The sequence below is a fragment of the Sturnira hondurensis genome, unplaced genomic scaffold (genome assembly GCF_014824575.4).
Source record: "Sturnira hondurensis isolate 20B ecotype Veracruz unplaced genomic scaffold, ASM1482457v3 Scaffold0024152, whole genome shotgun sequence".
Classification (NCBI taxonomy): Eukaryota; Metazoa; Chordata; class Mammalia; order Chiroptera; family Phyllostomidae; genus Sturnira; species Sturnira hondurensis.
This window is the reverse complement of record NW_028096783.1, coordinates 1,167,615-1,190,128: the sequence shown is the minus strand read 5'-3', so window position 1 is coordinate 1,190,128 and position 22,514 is coordinate 1,167,615. Positions and strand designations below refer to the sequence as shown.

The 22,514-nt window shown below is 40.4% G+C and overlaps 1 protein-coding gene across 1 annotated transcript in view; it reads right to left on the bottom strand.

Moving 5' to 3' along the window:
* NCAPD3 (non-SMC condensin II complex subunit D3) overlaps positions 1 to 22,514 on the bottom strand; it is a 56,993-nt gene that overhangs the window by 14,511 nt on the left and 19,968 nt on the right. Inside the window, exons 14-24 of the mRNA XM_037038322.1 lie at positions 18,871 to 18,944; positions 18,188 to 18,322; positions 17,164 to 17,384; positions 10,982 to 11,173; positions 10,437 to 10,534; positions 10,222 to 10,337; positions 6,634 to 6,741; positions 3,928 to 4,042; positions 3,727 to 3,834; positions 2,493 to 2,731; positions 1,476 to 1,555 (exon numbers count right to left, since the gene is read on the bottom strand). Coding sequence (XP_036894217.1) covers positions 1,476 to 1,555; positions 2,493 to 2,731; positions 3,727 to 3,834; positions 3,928 to 4,042; positions 6,634 to 6,741; positions 10,222 to 10,337; positions 10,437 to 10,534; positions 10,982 to 11,173; positions 17,164 to 17,384; positions 18,188 to 18,322; positions 18,871 to 18,944 — 1,486 coding nt within the window. The remainder of the gene's footprint in view (positions 1 to 1,475; positions 1,556 to 2,492; positions 2,732 to 3,726; positions 3,835 to 3,927; positions 4,043 to 6,633; positions 6,742 to 10,221; positions 10,338 to 10,436; positions 10,535 to 10,981; positions 11,174 to 17,163; positions 17,385 to 18,187; positions 18,323 to 18,870; positions 18,945 to 22,514) is intronic.

Genomic DNA, 22,514 nt, shown 5'->3' with positions numbered 1-22,514 from the left:
CCAATTCCATTTGGATTCATGCTCTGATCACCTGAACCACTGTGTATGTTTTACATGCCAACCAGCGCTCTTTCTAACACGTATGACCAGAGGCTGACAAAAGTGGGAGAAACAGAAGTGCGAGATAAATAACCAATTCACTCGCCAGGCTCATCATCTGAAGGCTCCCAGGCACTTCTGGCCACTCCCTGCTCCTGGGCAACACGTTGTGTGAGGAGCCAGAGGAGCCAGAGGAGCCAGGGGGGCCAGTCTCACGCCACAGGGCAAAGGTGAGAGGGCAGGTGCAGCTGTCTCAGCCCCTTTCCCAATTGCAGAAACAAAGCAAAAGTGACAGGCTTAGCTTTTTGCTTCTGACTCTAGAGACTATTAATTAAAATGTTAACCTCTATGAGTTTATTATGTAAAATGTTCCTCCTTGGAAAATTATACCCAATGGAAACCGAACTCATAAATTCTTTCAGTGACTCAGAGTAAATCACTGGTAACCACATTTAGAACCCAAAGGACCCATTATTATAAGCTATTTTATGGTTAATGAACTTTATGAAGAACTTTTCCCAATTGTGGTATTTTTTGCCATGGCATTCAATATTCTATTTTCCAACTGCAGATTTTATTTAATTATTATATTTATTTACTTTTAGAGAGAGTGGCAGGGAGGGAAAAAGAGAGAGAGAGAAAATCAATGTGTGAGAGCTACAGTGATTGGGTGCCTCTCGAGTGCCTCCAATGGGGACCTGGCCCACACCCCAGGCATGTACCCTGACTGGGAATCAAACCGGTGACCTTTTGGTTCACAGGCCAGCACTCAGTCCACTGAGCCACACCTGCCAGAGCACAGATTTACTTTAAAAGGAATAATTCATATAAGATAGTAATCTAGGTTAGCAAATCCTGTGAGATCATTTTCCAAGCTTTGAAAATAAATCTTTAAAAAAAATTATTGCATGACAGGAATTAAGTGACTAATCAATTCCCTTCCCTACCAATTCTTAAGAAACAGCCACTTCCAAGGAGCCCTGTATTTTGAACAGTCTATTTCATACTGTGCAATTGTGTCTTAATTCCTAGAATTTCTTCTTAAAATTACTGCACTTAAAAGAAATTCTCAACTCTATCAAAACTCCCATCCTGCTGGCCTAGAAACCAGAGGCCAACAGTTGATGGCGGCTACTCTACAGTTTACCGTGACAAAGGCACTTCTTTAAGGAAGAGCAAACAAAGCCAGCAAATGTGGTCAATGCTGAAATTATTCAATGGTCAAGCTGAATGAGGTTTTTTAACACTTGTATGCAAAATAAAGCTTCGTTAAAAGCTTAGTATTTTAAATATATGCTAATTTTCTGGCAACTGCCAAAAACTCGCTGAATGCTCAATAACTCAACTGGAAGCCCATTTTAAAGACAAAATATCTACTGCAGACCAGAAGTTTGGCAGATCATTCAGTGGCAGGACATGCGAGGGAGAAAATTTACCTGGCAACGTCTGGGTGTGGGTCTATCAGAGTGCTGACGAATCGAAAGAACAGAGAGCCCTTCCATTTCACAAATTCTTCCTGTACCAAGAGAAATGACACGAATGAGGAGGGTTTCTGATACAGAAACCGTAGAAGTATTCAGTCATAAAACCAACTGGGAGCATCCTTTTGCTTAACCTCTCACCTGTCAGCCAGCTGAGTTGTCGGTGGCGCATTAGCAGTTTGTTAGCCCTCAATTCCCAACCACCCCGAAGGCGCCTACCAGCCCTTGGTCATGACGGAAGTGGGGGATGTGGGGGCAGAACAATGCTGGCTCTTCTGCTGTTTTAGGACTGTGACTCACAGCACACGCCTTTAGAAGGGCGTGCCCCTGGTTTCTGCAGTAGGCACGTCGTGTGTGAAGAGATGAGTACATAGAACATCCAAGAATAGACACACAGCTTCATCACATGTCCTCTTTTTAAAGAGCAAATATCGTTTCCCCTCCTTGTAGACCTAACATGTGTTCTCAACGAGGGTAAAAGTGTCTGATGCTCTGCAGGGCTTTGCAGCTCGGAGTTCTCCTGCACGGAGAGGTCTCGCTGGGTCCGCAGAGCACCGCTTTGCCTCTGTGAGACAGCCAGGGAGACGCTGGGACCCTCGCTTTACAAATGAGGACATCACATCTGAAACACCGCCCTCCGCGAAAGTCGAGAACAGCAGTTCCAGAACTGGGACGAGAACTACTCGTTCACTGAGTGTGATTTTCTCTACAAGGCATTCATTTGCAAAAGTGAAAATTTATGCCACTTGACAGGATATCTGAACGAATGCCCAAAACAAATTTCAGGAAATAACAATCTGCTTAGAAGGCTGTACAAGGCATTAGAAGAGTGATTATTTTAAACCAAAGATGAGGCTAACTGTTCTACTAGCAAGCAGCACATTTCCTTTGCCACTCAAATGTTCCCTTAAACCAGAAGCAAAGCTGGAGGGAATCAAAGGACAGACAGACAGGCCTCATTCCCATACGAACCTGCAAGAGATTGGTGAGCAAGATGAGCGTCTGCTTTCGGATGAACGGGTCTGGATCCTTCAGACACATAGAGATATTGGGGATGTACTTGTCCACCATGACAGTGTACCGGATGCAGAGGTCACACAGGACAATGACCACGTTGTTGCGAACGGCCATGTCTTCGCACACCTCCAGCTCCCTCACCAGGGCCGGGACGCTCTTCTTTGCCAGATCCTCGTGCTGTAAGCACAGCTTACCTGCCCCAGAAAAGAGGAAGCCACGGCTCTACTCTGTCCCAGCAGGCACAGGTGCCTGCACCTTCTTCACAGATGTGCTGCTATGGATTTTATTTAATCAGGTTAAAATGCTTCAATAATCACAAAAAAAAAAACAAGGGAAGGCAGACCCATATTAAGTATTAGAAAATGCAAAATATCTTTAAAAAAAAACACCTCCCCCAACCCTCCAGGATATATATTCCTTCTCTACAGTAAAATTATTTTCCTTTTAAAGTCAGCACTTGAATTTTGGAGTTATCTACTTCCTTGGAAAATGACCAATAAAATTAACAATGAACTTGAAATTTGAGCTAGGTAATTAGAAAAGGATGATAGCTCATTTATTTTACCTCTTTTTCACAGGAGAATGAAGGCTGTTATTTTTATTTGTGTGTGTGTGTGGGGGGATTGTATATATGTGGTCTATGGAATGTTTTGCTCTTATTTATAATTCTTTGATATAAAAAAACATTATTACAAAAACATTCATGACTGTTATTCAATATAAACCAATCACAATGGAGACAAAAAGGATGAAATTATAAATGGAGGTTAGTGTTTTCAAGATTAACACCAATTTGAGTTCATGAAGAAATACACTTCTAACTCATCTACCAGTCTGGGAAGTGCCTAGTAAGCCGTCTTCTGTAAACTGAACTCAGCACAGTGCCTGGCACACAGCACTCGATGAACAGACCTCATGGTGCTACGTTAGGAGTATAAAAAGATAAATAGGACAGGAATAACTGTCCCCAATGAATGTAGAAACAAAAGCTCCCTACGGGGAGCGTCCTGAGTCTGATGTCTTGGGCAGAGCCGGGTGCTCCTTTCGGGACTGCCTCAAAACTCCCAGGAGGTGGAGTACATGTGTGCTCAGCACTATGTAATCCGTTACTGGCTTGTATAAGACAAAAAGCCGCCCAGGGAACTAGGCTGCACAAGCGATCCTCTGCCCACAAGCTACTCTTACTCACCAAGGGTAATGATGGCGTGAGCTCTAATTGTAGAAGGCATGACAGAGCCTTTGAGCTGGGAGAGTGGCTGAGAGGCCGGGGCTTCGCTGCTGCCTTGAGAGGGGGTTACTACAGGGAAAGGAAGAAGGACTTAGTAACAGGACTTCGGGGCTCCCCAAGACTTCAGACCACACCTGCAAAGGACGACGCTAAGTGCCTTACAATGATCCGCGTCAGCAGAAGAAGCCAGAATGGACTGGATCAGAAGGAAGGCTCGCTTCTCCACTCTGGCAGGACAGAGCTGGGCTATATCCCCTAAGGTAAAAATATACTTCACCTGCAAAGAAAATTGGTTTGCAGGATAAATTAAGCAAAAGAAAAATTAAGTCAAGCAAGACTAAGGACACATCAATGGAGTGCTTTTTTTTGTCCTGAGTTTAAAATAACTATTTTTTCCATAAAAATAGCCATTTTAAAAATTCAGTCACTACTTAACAAAATTCACCAAATACTAGGGTGACCAGATGATTATGTTGCCTACATCTAGACTCTTCTGCAAGTAAAATGGGGTGCTGCTCCCACTGACGCTGCGCTAGTGGGCGTCACCCCGGAAGCTGTGGGCAGCCAGGAGCACGGGAATCAGACTCACAGTTTCCCCACCTGAAGGCTGAATCTTTATTATTTTTGTACACAACTTCCTTTTCAAGGCATGGCTTCCAAAGTCACATGGCTTTATGTTTGCTTTTTAAATATACTTACCAATCATGCTATTCTAAAGTTTGCAATTACTACTTTCAATATTAGGCCCCCTGCGTGGGCCTGCGAACCACACAATCGCAGTTCAATTCCCAGTCAGGGCACATGCCTGGGTTGCAGGCCAGTTCCCATCAGAGGACACACCAGAGGCAACCATACATTGATATTTCTCTCCTCCTCTCCTTCCCTTCCCCTCTAAGGATAAATAAATAAAATCTTTAAAAAAAAAATTAGGCACCCTTTAGGGTCAACGCGGACTACAACCACGTCTAGTGACCACAGCAGTGCGTTACAAACTACGCATGGCCTCGCAATTTGTGGCGTCACTACACTGTCAGTAAACACGTGCGTCGTGTCCAATCCCTTGCTGTTGCCTGCGTCAGCGCTGACGAACACCTCTGGACTTTGTGAGGTCTACTCCCTTCAAAGTGACGTCCAGAGTCAAAGGGCACACGACCTGCTGTGCGCTGTAACGCTCATTTCCAAACCGTGTCCTCAGACTGGTTTACTATCCGAACTCCCGCCCAGACTCAGAACTACTGCTCCCTCACAATCGCCACAGCTGGGTGTCCATCAGGGGTATTCCGCTTAACAGTCAAGTCATGCTGCTTTTAGTAGTCCCCGAAAAGGCGGGTGCTAAAGAGTAAAATGTTACATAAAGGCTTATTTTAGATTAAGAAAGCCAATAAATAGTCTGTGTTTAAAAAAATCCCAAACAGCCCTCACCGGTGTAGCTCAGTGGATTGAACGTGAGCCTGCGAACCACACGATCGTGGTTCGATTCCCAGTCAGGGCATCTGTCTGGGTTGCAGGCCAGGTCTCCAGTTGGGGGCAAGTGAGAAGTAACAAATCGATGTGTATCTCTCACATATTCATGTTTCTCTCCCTCTCCCTTCCCCCCCCTCTTTAAAAAAGTCCAGACATACGGACATACACAAGCATTTTCCGGAGTTTGGGCAGTGACTGCCAGACAAATTAGGAGGGCAAACCCTCTAGAAACCCTGAGTCAGGACCATTCTACACATGGTCCTCCAACCTAAAATGTCCAAATTCTAACTGATAGAAGTATTTTTATCACAAAACTGTGCATGCTGATGCCTCAGACACAGAAGGCCTCCCCGTGTAACAAGTGTGAACACGGTCTTCCATCACGAGGTGCAGGTGCCAGGTGGCAGCGCAGGAACTGGACCCAAAAGAGGTGCTCTGCTCTGCTAATGTTCAAACAGATGACGGAAGTAGCGAGTTTGGGTTAAAGAATGGCCTCCACTCTCCTGTGGTATGTATGGCTCAGTGGACTGAGCACCGGCCTATGAACCAAAGTGTCACTGGTTCAATTCCCAGTCAGGGCACATGCCTGGGTTGTGGGCCGGGTCCCCAGGTGGGGCATGGGAGAGGCAACCAATCGATGGTTCACTCCTTTTCTCCCTCCTTCCCCTCTCTAAAAATGAATAAAATATTTTTAAAAAAGAATGGCCTCTACTGACGGACATAGCAACAACAAAAAGCTCATTATTTTCCTCACTGAACAAGTGTTGGATGGTGGAATTGGAATCCCACAACGTATCATTACTGACAGACAGCCCCCCACAGCAGAACGCAGGCTCCGCACTCACTGGCTCTTGGGGGGTCCCTGGTGCTGACCCGGTTCCTGAAGCAGGGACGCGTGTCGGACAACCCCGCTGCTCCAAAGTCGTCTGTGTTTTCGATTTCCAAATGCCTTGTTTTACCTTAGACATGACTTTAGAAACACTCAGCACTATTCTCTGGTTCCATAGTCTAATGTTCAAAAAGCTCAGCAGACACATTATAATTTTAAAATCAAACCAATGAAAAGAACAAAAATTATATGTTGTATTATTTTCTCACCTTCCTATTTCTAAGCCTGACTCTGCCATGGGGACGTGACACTTACTGTTTTCTCTGTTGGATCAGGTAGTGAATGGGATTTAACTGCAGGAAGTGTGTACTGTCAATTTTTCCCGCAGATAACAAGTATGAAAGAAAAAAATGGATAGGTCATCAAAAAAAACTCTCCTAAGAAAGGAGTAAGCTCTTGGCCAAGAAAACCCTTTTTTGCTAATAGTATTAGAAATATACGCTATGAAGTCATCTTTAAAAACACCCCAACTTATATAAAGAGAAAATAATGGCTAAGAAAAGTAGTTAACTTACCAACAGGTCTTCCTCCACATTAGCAGCACCATCTTCCTTCAGTACAATGTTGGAGAGGCAGTGCACACAGGTGGAGAGGACATCCCCGCACACCTGGTTCAGTAGCTCCTGTGGCAAGTCAAAGGTCAGCTCTGAAGGACCTCACACATGTAATAGGTCCAGGTCTACTAGACTACTCTGGAAGCACAACTTTCTCATGAAACTCTCTGATTTTCAAATGGATAAACCATGAGCCAGGATGAAAACCCAGCCATCATTCTTCTGTGTCTTTACTCTTTCAGCAACCTGGCAATTGGCAAAGTAAAATGTACAAAGAAACATATATATGTATATATATTTTCTTTCAACATTTGCCCTATAAGAGCAAAGGGCAGATAGCCGGGAAGATCAAGGGTCTTAATTTATGAGAGATCTGTAATTGCAGTACTCCTCTAAAAATAAAAATATTGCAATTTTTCTAAAACATGTAGATGGTGCCTTAACTATCGTAATAAATGGGCATAAAAAGGAAGCTGTTATTCTTCTGAAATTTATTCATCAGAGACATTTTTCAGTGTATCTTATTAGTCAAAATGACTTCCAAGGGTCAGCACCTCTAGCCCACAGTATCTAACTACATAAGATGGAAGGGAGCTTGATCACATTCTAGGACATTCGACAGCTCTTTGGCTTCACTTTCTCCAAGAGGCCGTTCCGAAACACGCAGCCTGCGTTTAGTGGCTCCATCCCAGCACTTCCATGTTAACCAACACACACTTCTATTTTAGGAATAATTATGTCACATCAAAATTAAGCATTCACTTATTAAACTCAGTCTTAATGATCATCCCAGGGCCTAGCAGTACAACCACAAATGCTACTCGGTTTTTACCAAACTGCTGGCCAACCATAATTATGGTCCAAATATGTTTTATTCCAATTACAGTTTACATTTAATATTATTTTGCATTAGTTTCAGGTGTACCGCATAGTGGTTAGATAATTCTATACTTAAACAAAATGTTTCTCCCCAATATTTCCAATATCCACTACATAGCTATTACAACATTACTAACTATATTCCCTAAGCTGCCTTTTAAATCTCCGTGACTATTTTATAACCCTTCTTAATCCTTTCACCTTTTCGCCTAGTCCCCAATCTCCCTCCCCTACAGCAATGATCAGTACCTATGAATCTTTGTTCGTTTTGTTCTTTAGATTCCACATATAAGTGAAATCATACGGTATCTGTTGTTCTCTAACTTATTTCACTTAGCATAATACCCTCTGGACTCATTCACCCCGTCACAAATGGTAAGATTTCATTCTTTTCTTATGGCCAAGCAATACTCCACTGTGTAAATGTACCACTGCTTTTCTATCTGCTTGCCCATTGACTTGGGTTGCTTCCCTCGTTTGGCTACTGTAAATAATGTTGCAATGAACATATGGGTGCAACTATCATTTTGAATTAATTTTTGGTTTCTTTGGATATATACCAAAAATCGGAATAAATTCAAATTAAAAATTGGAGTTCCATTTTTAATTTTTTGAGGAACCTCCACACTGTTTTCCATAATGGCTGCACCTGTCTGCATTCCCACCAAAATGCACAAGGATTCCCCTTTATCCACATCCTCATCGACACTTGTTCATTGATTTACTAATGATGGCCATTCTGACAGGTGTCAAGTGATATTACAGTTTTAATTTGCATTTCTCTGGTGATTGGTGGCACTGAACATCCTTTCATATGTCTATTGGCCACCTGTTATGTCCTCTTTGGAGAAGTATCCATTCAAGTCCTTTGCCCTTTTTAAATTGAATATTTTTTAATGTTGAGTTGTATGAGTTCTTCATAAATTTTGGACAGTAACACCTTATCAGGGGGTGGGATGGGATGGTAGTAATAGACAGAAAACTGTACTTGAAAAATAATTAAATAAAATTATTGGGAAAAAAAACACCTTATCAGGTGTATTATTAGCAAATATCTCCTCTCATTTGGTAGGCTGTCTTTTGGTTTTGCTGATTTCCTTTGCTGTGCAAACCTTTTTAGTTTGACGTAGCCCCATTTGTTTATTTTTTCATTTCCCTTGCCTGAGGAGATACATTAGGGAAAAAATTGCTAAGGGAGATTTTACTGTCTGTTTTCTTCTAGGAGTTCGATGGTTTTGAATCTTACTTTAAGTCTTTAATCCCTTTTCAGTTTATTCTTATATATGGTGTAAGAAGGTGATCTTATTTAATTTTTTTTTTGCATGTTTGGTCCAGTTTCCCCAACAGCATTTATTGAATAGGCTCTTGCCTCCTTTGTCCTATATTGACCATATATGCGTGAGTCTATTTTATGGGCTCTCTGTTTTGTTCCAATGATGTATGTGTCGGTTTTTGTGCCAGTACCAGGCTGTTTTGATCACAATGAATTTGTAGTATAGTTTGATACCAGGTAGCATGATACCTATCTCCAATTTTATTCTGCTTTCTCAAGACTGCTGTGGCTATTTGGGGTCTTTTGTGTTTTCCTGCAAATTCCTGGTGTATTTGTTCTAGTTTTGTGAAAATCGCCATTGGTAATTTGATACCAATGACACTGAATCTGTAGATTGCTTTGGGTAGTATGGACATTCTAACAATGTTAATTCTTCCTATTCATGAGCACGGTATGTGCTCCACTTCCGTTCTGAGTACAGGTCTTTTACCTCCTTGGTTAAGTTTATTCCTCGGTATTTATTTTTAATGCAATTGTAAATGGGATTGTTTTCTTAGTTTCCTTTTCTGGAGCTTCCTTGTAGCTAACTCTCTTTCTCTTGCTGCTTTTAAGATTCTTTGTTTGTCTTTAACCCTTGCCATTTTAATTATGGTGTGTCTTGGTGTGGGCCTCTTTTGATTCATCTTGTTTGGGACTCTCTGTGCTTCCTGGACTGTGCCTTCACCAGGTTAGGAAAGTTTTCAGCCATTTTTTCTTCAAATCGTTTAGTAATTCTTCGCTCTCTCTCTTCTTCTGGTCTCCATCACCCCTCATGATGTGAATGTTGTTACGCTTTATTCTGTTCTGAAACCATCATCAATTTTTAAAATTCTTTCTTTATGCTGCTCTTATTGAGCGTTTTCTGCTATTTTGTTTGCCAAACGGCTTATCGGATCCTCTCCTTCTAATCTGCTACTGATTCTTTCTAGTGTATTCTTTATTTCAGATATGTATTCTTCATTTTGGACTGGCTCTTTTCATGTTTTGTATGTCCTTTTTCTATGCTTCTTATCCCTAGGGGGAATATCATCCAAAATGCATTCTTAAAATGAGGGTAGGTGTGAAGAGGGAGGCACTCAAAGCTGGCACAAGTGCCTGGCCCACAGCTTATTGAAAGACACCCTTGCAGAGCTCCCCACCCGGGGGGTGACTTTCGAAGGGTATGTCTTTAGTGCCAAATTCTTGGAAAATCCCAACTGCCTGTCATATTAAGTGCTTCCTATTGTTGTAGTAATAGCTGCTGGGGACCACCCATCCTCACAAGTTCTTTCTAGAGAACCCTTCTCAAAATTCAAACCAGAGCACTATGTCTACTAAGTACAAATGATGACAAACATCCAGCAGAGTTTGTAGTGTACCTGTTCCTCCGCGGGTGTCTCTGCACGCGCTCTACAGAGTCTTTGCAAAGTATCAACAGCTGAGCTGATCAACTCTAGAGACCACTGGAATCCATTCAGCTTACACTTGACAACATCTAAAAGGGAAGTCAAAACCCTTCAAATTTAACTGCTTCAAACAAATATATGTAAAGTAAGAGGCAATGCCTTTTCAAGATCCTCCAATAGACACTCACCAATCACCTTGTCCCGGGTGTTCTTTGGGAGATGCTTTGCGACATGCCCGATAACACACAGAATATGTCCTACTGTGTCCGAATTGGGATTCTGTTGACTAAGAAAGGGGCAGAAGAAATATCACGTAGAACCAAAGTACACATTACTGCCAACAAACTACTTTTCTTCTGGATCATTAACACCAGGCTAGCGTGTTTGGGATTCACACTGTAAGAACATTAAGGCACTTAAAAAACTTGGACAAAGAGTAAACTGGAAACTTGAAAGTGATTTTTACTTTTCATGTTTGTGTTTAAGTCTGAAGTTAAAGAAAAGATCTGTGTATACAAATACTTATAAAATAGCCCATTTCTTTAAGACGTGAGGTTTTTTTAGAACATTTTTTATGGTTATTCAAGTACTGTTTTCTGCCTCTCCCCCACCCCAACCCTCCCCATCTCCCTCCCGTTTCCACACGCCCCACCCCCCCCAAGACATGAACTTTATTTCCAAGAATCTTTCCTTGGAAAGAATCTGTGCCCAGCGGGAGCTCAAGCATGCAGACCTGCAGATTCTCTCCCAGGACTCCATGACTTTGGTGTAGTCCAGCTTGGGGGACGTGCAGGCAATCCTGGAGAGCAGCATCCAGGCTGGTGCAGAGTGTTCCGTGCCAGTGTGGGATATCACATTATTTATAAAAGTAGATGAGAATTTATCTTTCTTGGACCAGATATAAAAAGCCTTATTTAAATAGCGGCTGGAAAAGAGATGAGAAAGCAGAATTGTAACTATAAATGCACAAAACTGTTGACAGTGGCCCCACTGGAGGAAAAGGGTGTTAAGTTCTGCTGCTCCGGGCTCCTCTGGCACATGACTCACCCAAGGGGGTTCCTAGTTAGCAGCACATTTGATACCAGACTAGGTATTGTTTCAACTTTTATTACACAGAACAAGGTATATTTACATATACCTTAAGTAAATGTACTTTACATAAAGTACATTTACTTTATTTACATAAAGTACTTACTTTAAAGCAAAGAATAAAATTTTATAATTCATTTGAGAACCTTCTCATCCTCATCCCCTCCAAAAACATATACAAACATATGGGTCATGTTATCAAAACAAATATATCCAGAGTTTATAAAGTTTTAGTGACAAGAAGTGTATGTAGACACTGTTTTTTCAATGAAGGATTGGAGAGAAATGACATCCTAACATTTTAAACACAGCGATATTAATGAGCTGAAATTTGTTATGACCTGCCAATACCACTCAGAAATATCTATTTCCCAAAACCACTTAACATTAAAACAAAAAATGCTTGTAATATAGTAAAGTTTGTGTATGTCATTGTTGTTTTAAATCAAGTATTTTCCTTCTTTCCACAGCACTGTATGAGATCTTAGGACTCATGAAAGAAATGCAATATTACATATTAAAGTGAAGAGGAAAAAACACTCCTTCCCACAATTAATTTTTCTTAGGCTGCTAGGAAAACACACAAACACACACACAGTAGTAAGACTTTCTCATTAAATGAAAAAACAAAAATTTCTCTAAGTTTGCAAAAGGCAACTATAACAAAATAAGCACATCTACTCATAATAAGTATATGCATATTAATACATGGCTTTATTAATATATTAGCTATTCATTAAAAATCTATCCATACAGATCTAGAGTTTTACTGAAGATACCGTACAACATGTAACTTTTATCTGATGGCTGTCCAAAAACAAGATATGTGCAATCAACAATATTTTAAAGTTTATTAATAAGAATGACACACAAAATATGTGATGTTTGCTATAGGAAGCCAATGAAATGGGAAAACGGCTTCTCTGAACTTCAAATTTGGCTCCTCTCTAAGGACTCACTTCCCCGCATCAGCCGAGCAGCCCCCAGAAGCCTTCCCAATTGGCCCTCAGTCAGCTCCACAGTTGATTACAAGCCATTCCCAAAGGAGTCAGAAAATGGTTCAACAAACAGTGACCTAGTGCTCTTGAAACACGTTGCTGACCTCTGTCTTGTTTCCAAACCAAAGGGCACGCTGCAGTCCCCGTTTTACGTGACCTCTACTGGACAGGACTGGCACTCTTTTTGCCTCTTCTTTTCCCTTCACAAATTCTTTTTCTTCTAATCACTTTAATTGCAGATTTTGAAAAGCTCTATTCTAATCCTCTTATCTATAGTCTAACTCCTTCATTACCAAGAGGGCTCCACTCAGACCTGCGACAAAGCATTGCAAACACCCATTTATAACCGCGTTTGTAACAGGACTTCCAACTCCCACCCTCCCTAACCTCCCTTCTCCAATGCACCCTGCCTCCACTTCCCATATTTCTGTCAATGGCAACCCCACTGAGCAGTCATTTCGGTGAGAATTCTCGGAGCCTTCAGGCCTCTAAGCCTTTGCTCTGCTACTTTCTGCCTGGAAAACCTCACTATGGGGGCTGCCTGGTTAACTTCCATTTATTCCACCTCTGGAATTTGTACTTACTCACCTCACGCCACCATCTCTAGGTTGCCACCCTATGCTAAAAAATAAAATGAAACAAAAAATCTGTTCCTATAACTCATTGTCTACTAAAATTGTGACTTTATTTTGTTTCTTTCTACTAGACTGAGCGACTTGAGCAGAGCACGTGCACTGATTTCCTTCAGCCTTCACTCCAAATCACCAACTCCACACTCTCGCCTGTTACACAGCTCTGCGTGTAGCCTGTTCTCTCCATATCCACCATCGTCACCTTGAGCCAGGCCCTCGTCACCTAACTTAAATCAGTTTAATGGCAGCCTAGTTTCTCAGATGATGACCTCGCATCTTGGTCATTAAATACTAGTCCATGTACTAGACTTCCTCAGATAAAATCCTGTATTACTCCCCCACTTAAATTCATCAGTGCCCTCTGAATCCCCTGCCCCCGTTTCCTGTCTAAGGTCAAACTCCTTAGCATGCTGTACTACATCGGCTAATATGTGGGCCCTGCTTGCCACTCCCGTTCATTCTACCCACTGCCCGGCGAGCGCCACCGCCTGGCCACACTGAAACCCTGGGGGTCCTCCTCAGTAGACACTACGTATGGCTTTGCACTGGCTCTTTCTTACCTTTGCCCCTTTATTAACCTCCAACATTCAATGTGAGGGTTGTCTCATCTGTGAAATCTCTTTTCCTGAACATTTCTTGATAGTCTAGTAATTCTGTTTATTAAAGAACTTATCACGAGACTTTGTTTATAAATATTAACAGAACTCTATTGCACTAATCCTTACTATTCTCAATAATTCTATTTTTTTACTGATTTCCTAGCTCAGTAGCACTCATACTTTTTCATCACAGTGACCTTTAAATTCTTAAAAATTACCATCTACCTTGAAATCCTTTTGTGTTAGAAATTAAATTGCCATGCTACAAATTAAAACTCAGAAAATTTAAAATGTTTATCAATGTCTAAAAATAACAGTAAGCCAATTACATGTTAACATAAATAATGCATTATTTTACACAAAAAAACAACTTTCTCAAAAGAAAATAACTTGGTCAGAAGAATGGTATCATTTTACACCTTCGTAAATCTCTCTGTGATCTGTGTGAACAGAACACAGATAGATTCTCACTTCTGCCTCTGCATTTAGTCTGTTCCAATACCATTAGATGGCTTTTGGAAAACCACTGTGCTACTCTGAAAGAATAAAAGTGAGAAATGCACATAATATCTTCACATTATGATAAAAACCATGTGAGCTCAGGAATTCAGCGGTTTGAGAACTGAAGACCTGGCTCACTTCCTACAGCGGCTATTCCAAAACTTCTTTATACTTGAGCCCCTCATTCCACCCCTTCCCTCCAAAATTTGGGCAAAAATATTTTTTTCTCAATCATGGCCAAATGTATGTAACAGAATCTTCCACTTTAACCATCTTTAAGTGTAGTTCAGTGATGTTAAGTACACTCGCACTGATGTGCAAGCCTCCATTGCTGGAACATTTTTATCATCCCACACTGGAACTTTGCATCCACCAATGCTGATTCCCTGTGACCCTTCCACATCCCTGGTAAACCCCACTGTACTTTCTGTTTCTATGAATTGTGACTCTTCTAAGTATCTCATGTAAGTGGAATCATACACTATTTGACCTTCTGTGTCTGGCTTTATCACTTCGGATGTTTTCAAGGTTCATTTGTGTTGTAGCACACATCAGAATTACTTTCGAAGACTGAATAACATCTGATCGTCACACTTTACTTATTGCATTCATCAGTCAATGGGCATTTGCTGGTTTCCACCTTCCGGCTACTGCGAGTACTCCTGCAACAACACTGCTGTGCTGGGCACTCTGACGACCACCTCACCGAGAGACGGCCTGAAAGCTCTAGCGCTCATACTACGTCCTCTGCGAATTTCTCTCTCCCCATTCTCCTTGTTTCCTTTCATTTCTGAAGTTCTTTCCTCCTGCTTTATCAAGTGCATTCTTTTTCAGAAACTTTAGCAAGTATCTCTTTCATTCATCCTCAGTATTTCCTACCTACTGGTTCTCTTTCCTTCTCATTTCCAAATATAAAAAGGTGTTTTCCCCCATCTAAAAATGAAAAAAGAAAAGCCTGTGAAGGAAGCGCTAATATACAACTTAACTGCAGGCAAGTTAAAGACCTAACTGTAAAAGGGGGAAAAATACTGTCAAATTTCTAGGAGATTATATGGGAGAATATCTATAAGACCAAGAGGTAGGAGACAGTTTCTTTAAAAATACATTAACCATAGAGACAACCACCGACAAACTGAACTCACCAAAAGACACCATTAAGAGAGTAAAAAAGGCAAATCATAAAGTGGGAGAAGGTATCTGCAATATGCATAAAAATGATTTGTACATAGAATATATATTGAACACTTTCAGATGAACAAACACAAGAATGACAGCCAAATTAAAAAAAAAAAGGCAAGAGACCTGAGCAGGCAGTTCATAAAGATGAATATCTAAATACCAACCCATCTACAAAGAGGCTCAATCTCATTAGTTAGCATGGCTCTGTAAATTAAAACCACAATGAAACACTAGTATTCATCCACCAAAATAGCTAAATAGGAAAAACGATAACGTAGTGCTGGCCAAGATATGCAGCAACTGGAATTCTCCTAACTACTGGAGCAGAATGTAAACTGGTACAACCACTCTGCAAAACTGTCTGGCAGCCTGTTAAAGACAAAGGAAAGCATTCTCAACAACTGTTCCTAGCTGTAATACCCAACAGATGTGCACGTGCAGCAAAAATTACGTAGAGGAGCATTCACAGTGGCATCATATACAATAATCGAAAACTTGATACAACCCAAGTAAGTACCAACAGTAGGATGGATAAATAAATTGTGGTTTATTCATAAATGTCATATAGAAGCAGCAAGAAAAATGAATGAGCTATAGATACACACAATAACTTCAATGAATCTGCATTACATTGAGTGGAAGGAGTCAGACATACAAAGAATATGTACCATATAATGCCGCTTATAATTAGTTAAAGACACAGAAAACTAACATATGGTATGAAAATCACACAAGTGATTACCTTTGAGGAGGGAAAAACAGTGATCAGAAGGGAGTGTGAAGGTGCTTCCTGGGCCCAGCAATGTTCTCCTTAACCTGGATAGTGGTTGCATGGGTTTATTTTCTTTTTGATATTTATTGACATCACAGTTTATATGCTTTTCTCTGCATGTTATGTTTCAATACAAAAGCTTTTTTCAAAGAAAAATAAACGAATAAACCTCCCAACGATTTCTCATGAGCTATACTGTGGGCTTCTCCCGCTTTTTTTCACGTGTGTGAAGAATGGCCCTGCCTCTTCTTACCCCAAAGCTTTACTATGTTGGGCATGTGTAGTGAAACAACCCTAAGAAAAGCAAAAAAGTAGTTGATTTTATCGCTGGCTAACTTTCCCTCCCAGCTAGGGAGGGAAAAGCTTATGCTTTCAGCAAAGCATACAGCTGGTAATGAGAAAGTAACGAGAGAACACATTTTCAGTTATAGTTTTGACACCAAACTTACACAACTTTAAGAGATCATGCAATCCAACTGGCTGTTCTTACAGATCAGGACACTAAGATCCAGAGCATTAAGGTAACTTGCCAGGGGCCCAGGACAGTATTTTATGGCACTAAATCCCATTATTCTTTCTTTTGCACAATTCCTTCGTAACTGCATGAAAACAAATAGGCAGCCATGGTAGTGCAAACGCAGACTAACTCCAGGATTGCTGGGGCACAGAGTACAACTTATCACCTGAGTGCTCACTCCTCCCGACCGCGCTCACTGGGCCCTGGGTGCTTGCCACACGCCAGCCAGTGGGGAAAGCCCTGCGGTGCTGAGTCGTCCAGCACAACAGTGTGTTAGGAAAAGCTGGCCTTGTGAGAAGCAGGGAGTTATCCTTCAAAATCACAGAATTGAGGAAAGCTCGTATCAATATACCAGAGCCGTCGGTGCTTTCTATTACGTGTGTATAAAGATGAAGATTTAAAACTGGACAACACTCAGAGAAAAGCAAAGGAAGTGATCAAAGGCTTCATTAAAAAGTTACCACAAAAATGCTAAGAGATTTGAATTAGGTCAAGAAAAAGAGACCAAAACCAAGTTGTCAAATACACTAAGTAATTTAGAAAGCTACTTTTCCAAGATCAATACAGAACTTTAGTAATCAAAACCTTAAGAGCCTTCTATAAGGAAAAAAGGTCAGAAGTAACATACCTCAATTCCTGGCTTTCTGTGCTAAGGAGACCGAGCAGTGCCCAAGCCAACACTTGGCCGTCATCTCCACTATGGAACTTACTGAAGTGCTTAACATTCTGCAACAGGAGCTGGTCGAGGCACTCCAGGGCCTTCTCCTGCACGGTGCTCTCACAGTCCATGACCACTGGCACAGCCCCCCGCAGCCAGGCTTTCTGCATGGGGACGCATCCCGGGTGGGCCTTCAGGAGTTAAAATGATGGAGTCATAAAGAAGTCCAATGCTATTAACAGTGTGACTACAAACCAGTGAAGATGTGACCAATGTTTTGAGACATGTTGAAAGTAGTTGCATACACAATTATTAAGTAGACCATAAAAGTTTTAAAAAAACCCAACCCAGAATACTTGAACAATATGTGAAAATAAAGCTCAATCTCCAGTAATTGCAAATAAGTGTGTATTGAAATTTTAAACTTACAAAGACATTATTTTAATAGTAATAAATCAGCACTTTTGGTAATTCAAGATCAAGAACAAATATTTATCCCAAACAGTAATTAGAATAAATGCTACCAGAGAAAGTAAAAATATGCATTGCTTAATGCCTTCCATCACAAAACAAAGAGAAAAACATGCTCTTAAAATTCTTCAAGAGCTAACTACTCTGGCAGAAGTAAATTATATGTAGGATTACTGGTTCTGCTCTTCTGGCAATGTCAGCTACACAGGCCTCAATGAACAAAAATTAATCTAGGCCTCTGGCCTAACCAAATTAATTTTAAAATTCACATTTTTATGTGAGACTTGGGCTGAAGTCAAGAAAGGCTAAACATTAGCATTCTCTAGCATAGTTCATAATTATAGTATATGAAATGCAATCTATCATATGTAATCAAAAGATACTTCTTCCTTTCTCTTATACTGTATAATAGACTTGATAGAATTTCTACCAGTCAACAATATTTAGTAACAAGCAATTACTATGCTGACTTATTTTCTAATGCAAAATCCCATGCACTGGATCTGTAAGGCTCATCCCTCACCGTAAGGAGTTCAGTGAGAGACTGTAAGGCCTGCTTCCGGACAGACACCGCGGGGTCCCGACACTGCTCCTGAAGAACGGACAGCTCTTCTTTCATAGCTGAGATGTTGCAGTGTTTCAAAACGCTCACCAGCACCTAGAAGGTGCATGTAGAAAATGAAGTGATGACTTATGCATAGTCTAAATGCAAAAAGACGAACTACAGGCGTAAACACTTCCTTCGAGTTTGCACTTCTTAGTATTTTTAAGGTTACGGATCCATTGCTCCTCCCAGGAGCATTCCACCTTTTACAATCTAATGGAAGCTAAGGCTTCTCTTTTGAGGAAATTTGACATGCATTTTATGTAAACAAGTATTTACAAACATTTTCAGTTTCACAAACTGTATCAAAATCTGCCCACCGTCCCCAAACTAACGATCCCTATTACAAAAAAATGAAATTAAGGATATAAATTTATGATTCTTAAAAAGCCAGCAAGCCAGTAGGAAAGCTTAAAACCAGATAATCCTTCAGTTCATCTATGTAATTTAGGTAAAACAGGATCAAGATGACTGAATGTTAAATGAAGAGCAAAATAAGTAGCAAATGTGGCAGGAGGATTTTTAAAATATTCTCATGCATTTCCAAGTTTTCAGTGCTTAGAAAGAGCACACATTAAAGACCGCCTAGAAAAAGCTCACACCTGGAGGGCAGACTTCCGAACGTTGGTCTTCTCATCCCTGATTCTCTTTCTCAGCATTGCCATGACACATCTTTCTGCCGGAAAACGCCAGAGTCATTAGAGTCTGAGAAAGACTACATAGCACCTGATGTCTCATCACACAAAACCGGGGACCCTCTGAAAAATGAACTAATTAGCCTGTTTTACTTTTATTCATTTACTTATTTATTTTTAGAGAGGAGGGAGGGGAAAGAGAAAGAGAGGGAGGGAAACATCAATGTGTGGTTGCCTCATGTGCCCCCTACTGGGGGACCTGGTCTGCAACCTGGGCCTGTGCCCTGACTGGGGCTCGACCTGGTGACCCTTTGGTTCACAGGCCCAAGCTCAATCCACTGAACTAAACCAGCCAGAGCTAATTAGCCTATTTTAAATCAAAGTATAAAATGAAGTGAAATAGAAAAAATTCAAATAATTAGATATTTCCAATAATGAAAAAGGCAAAATTAGTGAAAAAAGGGCAAACAATTTGAAAGATTGAAAATTCAATTTTAAATCCTGGCTCCTATGTCTAAAATTTTGAATAAATTATTTAGATCTCCTATTTTATTTAATTACAAGTAGAAATATTTCAACCATAGGGTTTTAAAAGACTAAGTAAAATAATATAAATATATAAGAGCAGCTTTAAAACTTTCAAGTTGAAGGCCTTTTTGCACTATTAAAAATTACTGAATTACTGAAGACCCCTAAGGGCTTTTTCAAAATGTGAACTACATATTTTAATCTGAATTAGAAATTTAAACTGAGAACTATAAAAACAATAATTCATTTGAAAAAAGCATGCCACTATAAAGAGTATATTTTAAATAAAAAATAACTGTACTTTAAAAAAATTAGTGAAACAAATGGCATTGTTTTATATTTTTGCAAATTCTTTATTGTCTGGCTTAATAAAAGACGGCTGGATTCTCATTTCTCCTTCTGCCTGCCATATGTCACACTGTCATGTCATGGGCTCTCTGGAAAACCTCAGTTTATACTTGTGGGAAAATCGGAGTGCAGAAGGTACACTGTTTAATGTCTTGATATTATTATAAAAATAGTATTAGCTCCAAGGAGATGTGTTGAAGGAGATGTAGGATTCCAAAGCACATCTCGAGAACTGCAGATCTCTAAGAAAGCAGATAAAAAAATGAACTACAGAGAAAATAAATAAAATTAAAACTAAGTATCTTGAAAAAGATAACAAAATTAACAATTTTTTGTTCTTTTTAAATTTCTGTTATTACTATTTCCAGTTAAAATCTACTTCCTCCTTTTTAATTTAATCTTTATTATATTTTGTCCATGACCATTTAGTCCTCTCACACACCCCTCCGCCCCTCAGCATTCATGACATTGTTATCTATGCCCGCACAAAATTAACAAACTTTTAGACAGACTAAAACTAAGAGAGAAGATTCAACTGCTGAAATCAGGAATGAAAAGAGGGAAACATTATTACTGACTTATATTACAGAAATAAAAAGAATTGCAAAAGAATACTATAACAATTTTACATTAATAAATTAAGTAACCTAGATGAAATAGACAAACTTCTACAACCATATAAATTATGGAAACTGACTCAAGAAGAAATAGAAAGTCTGAATGCACCTACATCAAGTAAAGATATTGGGTTAATCAAAAAACTTCCCACACTTGCACAAAAGACCATGCATTACTAAAGAAATCTAGCAAATGTGAAAGCAAAAATTAACACCAATTTATATATGCAGATATCTGCCTCTCCCACTGCTCTTTAAGGAATGAACTACATTTTATTAAAGTCTGGATCTACAACTCCAGCCAAGATGGAGGCATAAGTAGATACACTGTACCTCCTCACACAACCAAAAGAAAAACAACAACAAATTAAAAACAAATAAACAAACAAAATAAAAAAACAGAACTTCCATAAAATCAAACTCTATGGAAGTCTGACAACCGAGGAGTTAAAGAAACATTCATCCAAATTGATAGAAGGGGCAGAGACGGGCAGCATGGACTCCAGGGAAGGCAACGGCTGGAGGGTGGGGACGGGCAAAGGGGCGCTGGCAGTCCCACATTTGTGAGCAGAAAAACTGGGAGGAACAACCTGGGAGGGAGACAGACCAGGCAACCCAGGGTTCTAGTGCAGGGAAATAAAGCCTCAAACTCTCTCACTGGAAAAACCTATGGGGTTTGATGCATCAGGAGAAACAGGAGAGTTCCAGCCTCACAGGAGAGTTCATTGGAGAGAATGGGGGGAAAGGTACAGGGAATAAGAAGCATAAGTGGTAGGTACAAAATAGATAGGGGGAGGTTAAGAATAGTATAGGAAATGGAGAAGCCAAAGAATTTGTATGTACAACCCATGGACACAAACTAAGGGGGGGGGTGGGAATGCTGGTGGGAGGTGGGGTACAGGGTGGAGGGGAATAAAGGGGAGAAAAAATGGGACAACAGTAATAGCATAATCAATAAAATATATTTTTTAAAAAGACAAAAAAACTTATCAAAAAAAAGTCTGTATTTACAATGTCTACCACAGATTAGGAGGGACCATATGAAAGTTTATAAAATAAACTAATAATCTAGTTATATAATTGATCCTCCATTCACGTATTCTGTTTCTTTCTCTCTCTTATCTATCTATCTATCCATCTTTCGAACCACTTCTCTACACGGTATTTCCACGGACTTCGACAGCAGCCCTCTGCGAACGAGATGGAAGGCGTCAGGACCAGAGTGGGACATTCAGGGAGTTTTGTTAATTTTCACGTCTAAGGTCATCATGTATTTAGGAACAGAACTGTACAAGAATTCAGACTGCTTCTCATTTCTAATCGAGTGGTTTAGTGTCTTCTCCACTATTCTGTGACACATCACATCTCAGATGAAAAAGGAGCTCAAAACCTCACGGCGAGACAGAAACAGAACCTGCGAGTGGGCTCTGGGCCCATCCGCTACCTACTGCAGGTTTGCTGTTTCCCTCCTGAATCACTTAAACTGTCCCGGATTCAAAAAGCCAGTGAAAATGAGCAGGCAGCGCTTCTGTTCAGAACCCTGGGCTGGAGTCCATGTAAGAGAGGGCCCCATAATCACTCCATACAATGTATGTGACCCATTACAAAGTGGTTCATTCTGTTGGTGAAGGGAAATCACAATCTAAATTCTAAACTGTCTTTGTCAGTGGAAGCCCGGACTCACAGTTTCCAACCCGGTATTGGAAGTGGACTCTGGGGTGGCTGAATCAGACCCACAATGACAGGGAAGACAAGGTAGTGAGGGACGGGAACAGGAACGAGGTGGGGCTGCAGCATTGTGCATCACTGCCCCGGCCTGCTTTCTCCCAACACAAATTTAACCTCTGCTATACTTTCCCTGGTAGCCAGTTCTTTTTTTGTTGAATAATCCCAAGAAATCACAACAATAAACTTCAATAATGAAACAAAATGTTTGTTAATATTCTCTTAAATGTTACAGAAATAATGGGTTTCAGTACGTAAGTAAAATGATAAAGCTTATTCTTTATCTAAAAAATGATATACAGTACAGTGTGAGGACATCAATTAAACACATAAAATAGAAATGACTCCATTTTTCAGAAAAAAAAAAAAGATGTTCTGGTTCTTAAGGGTGAG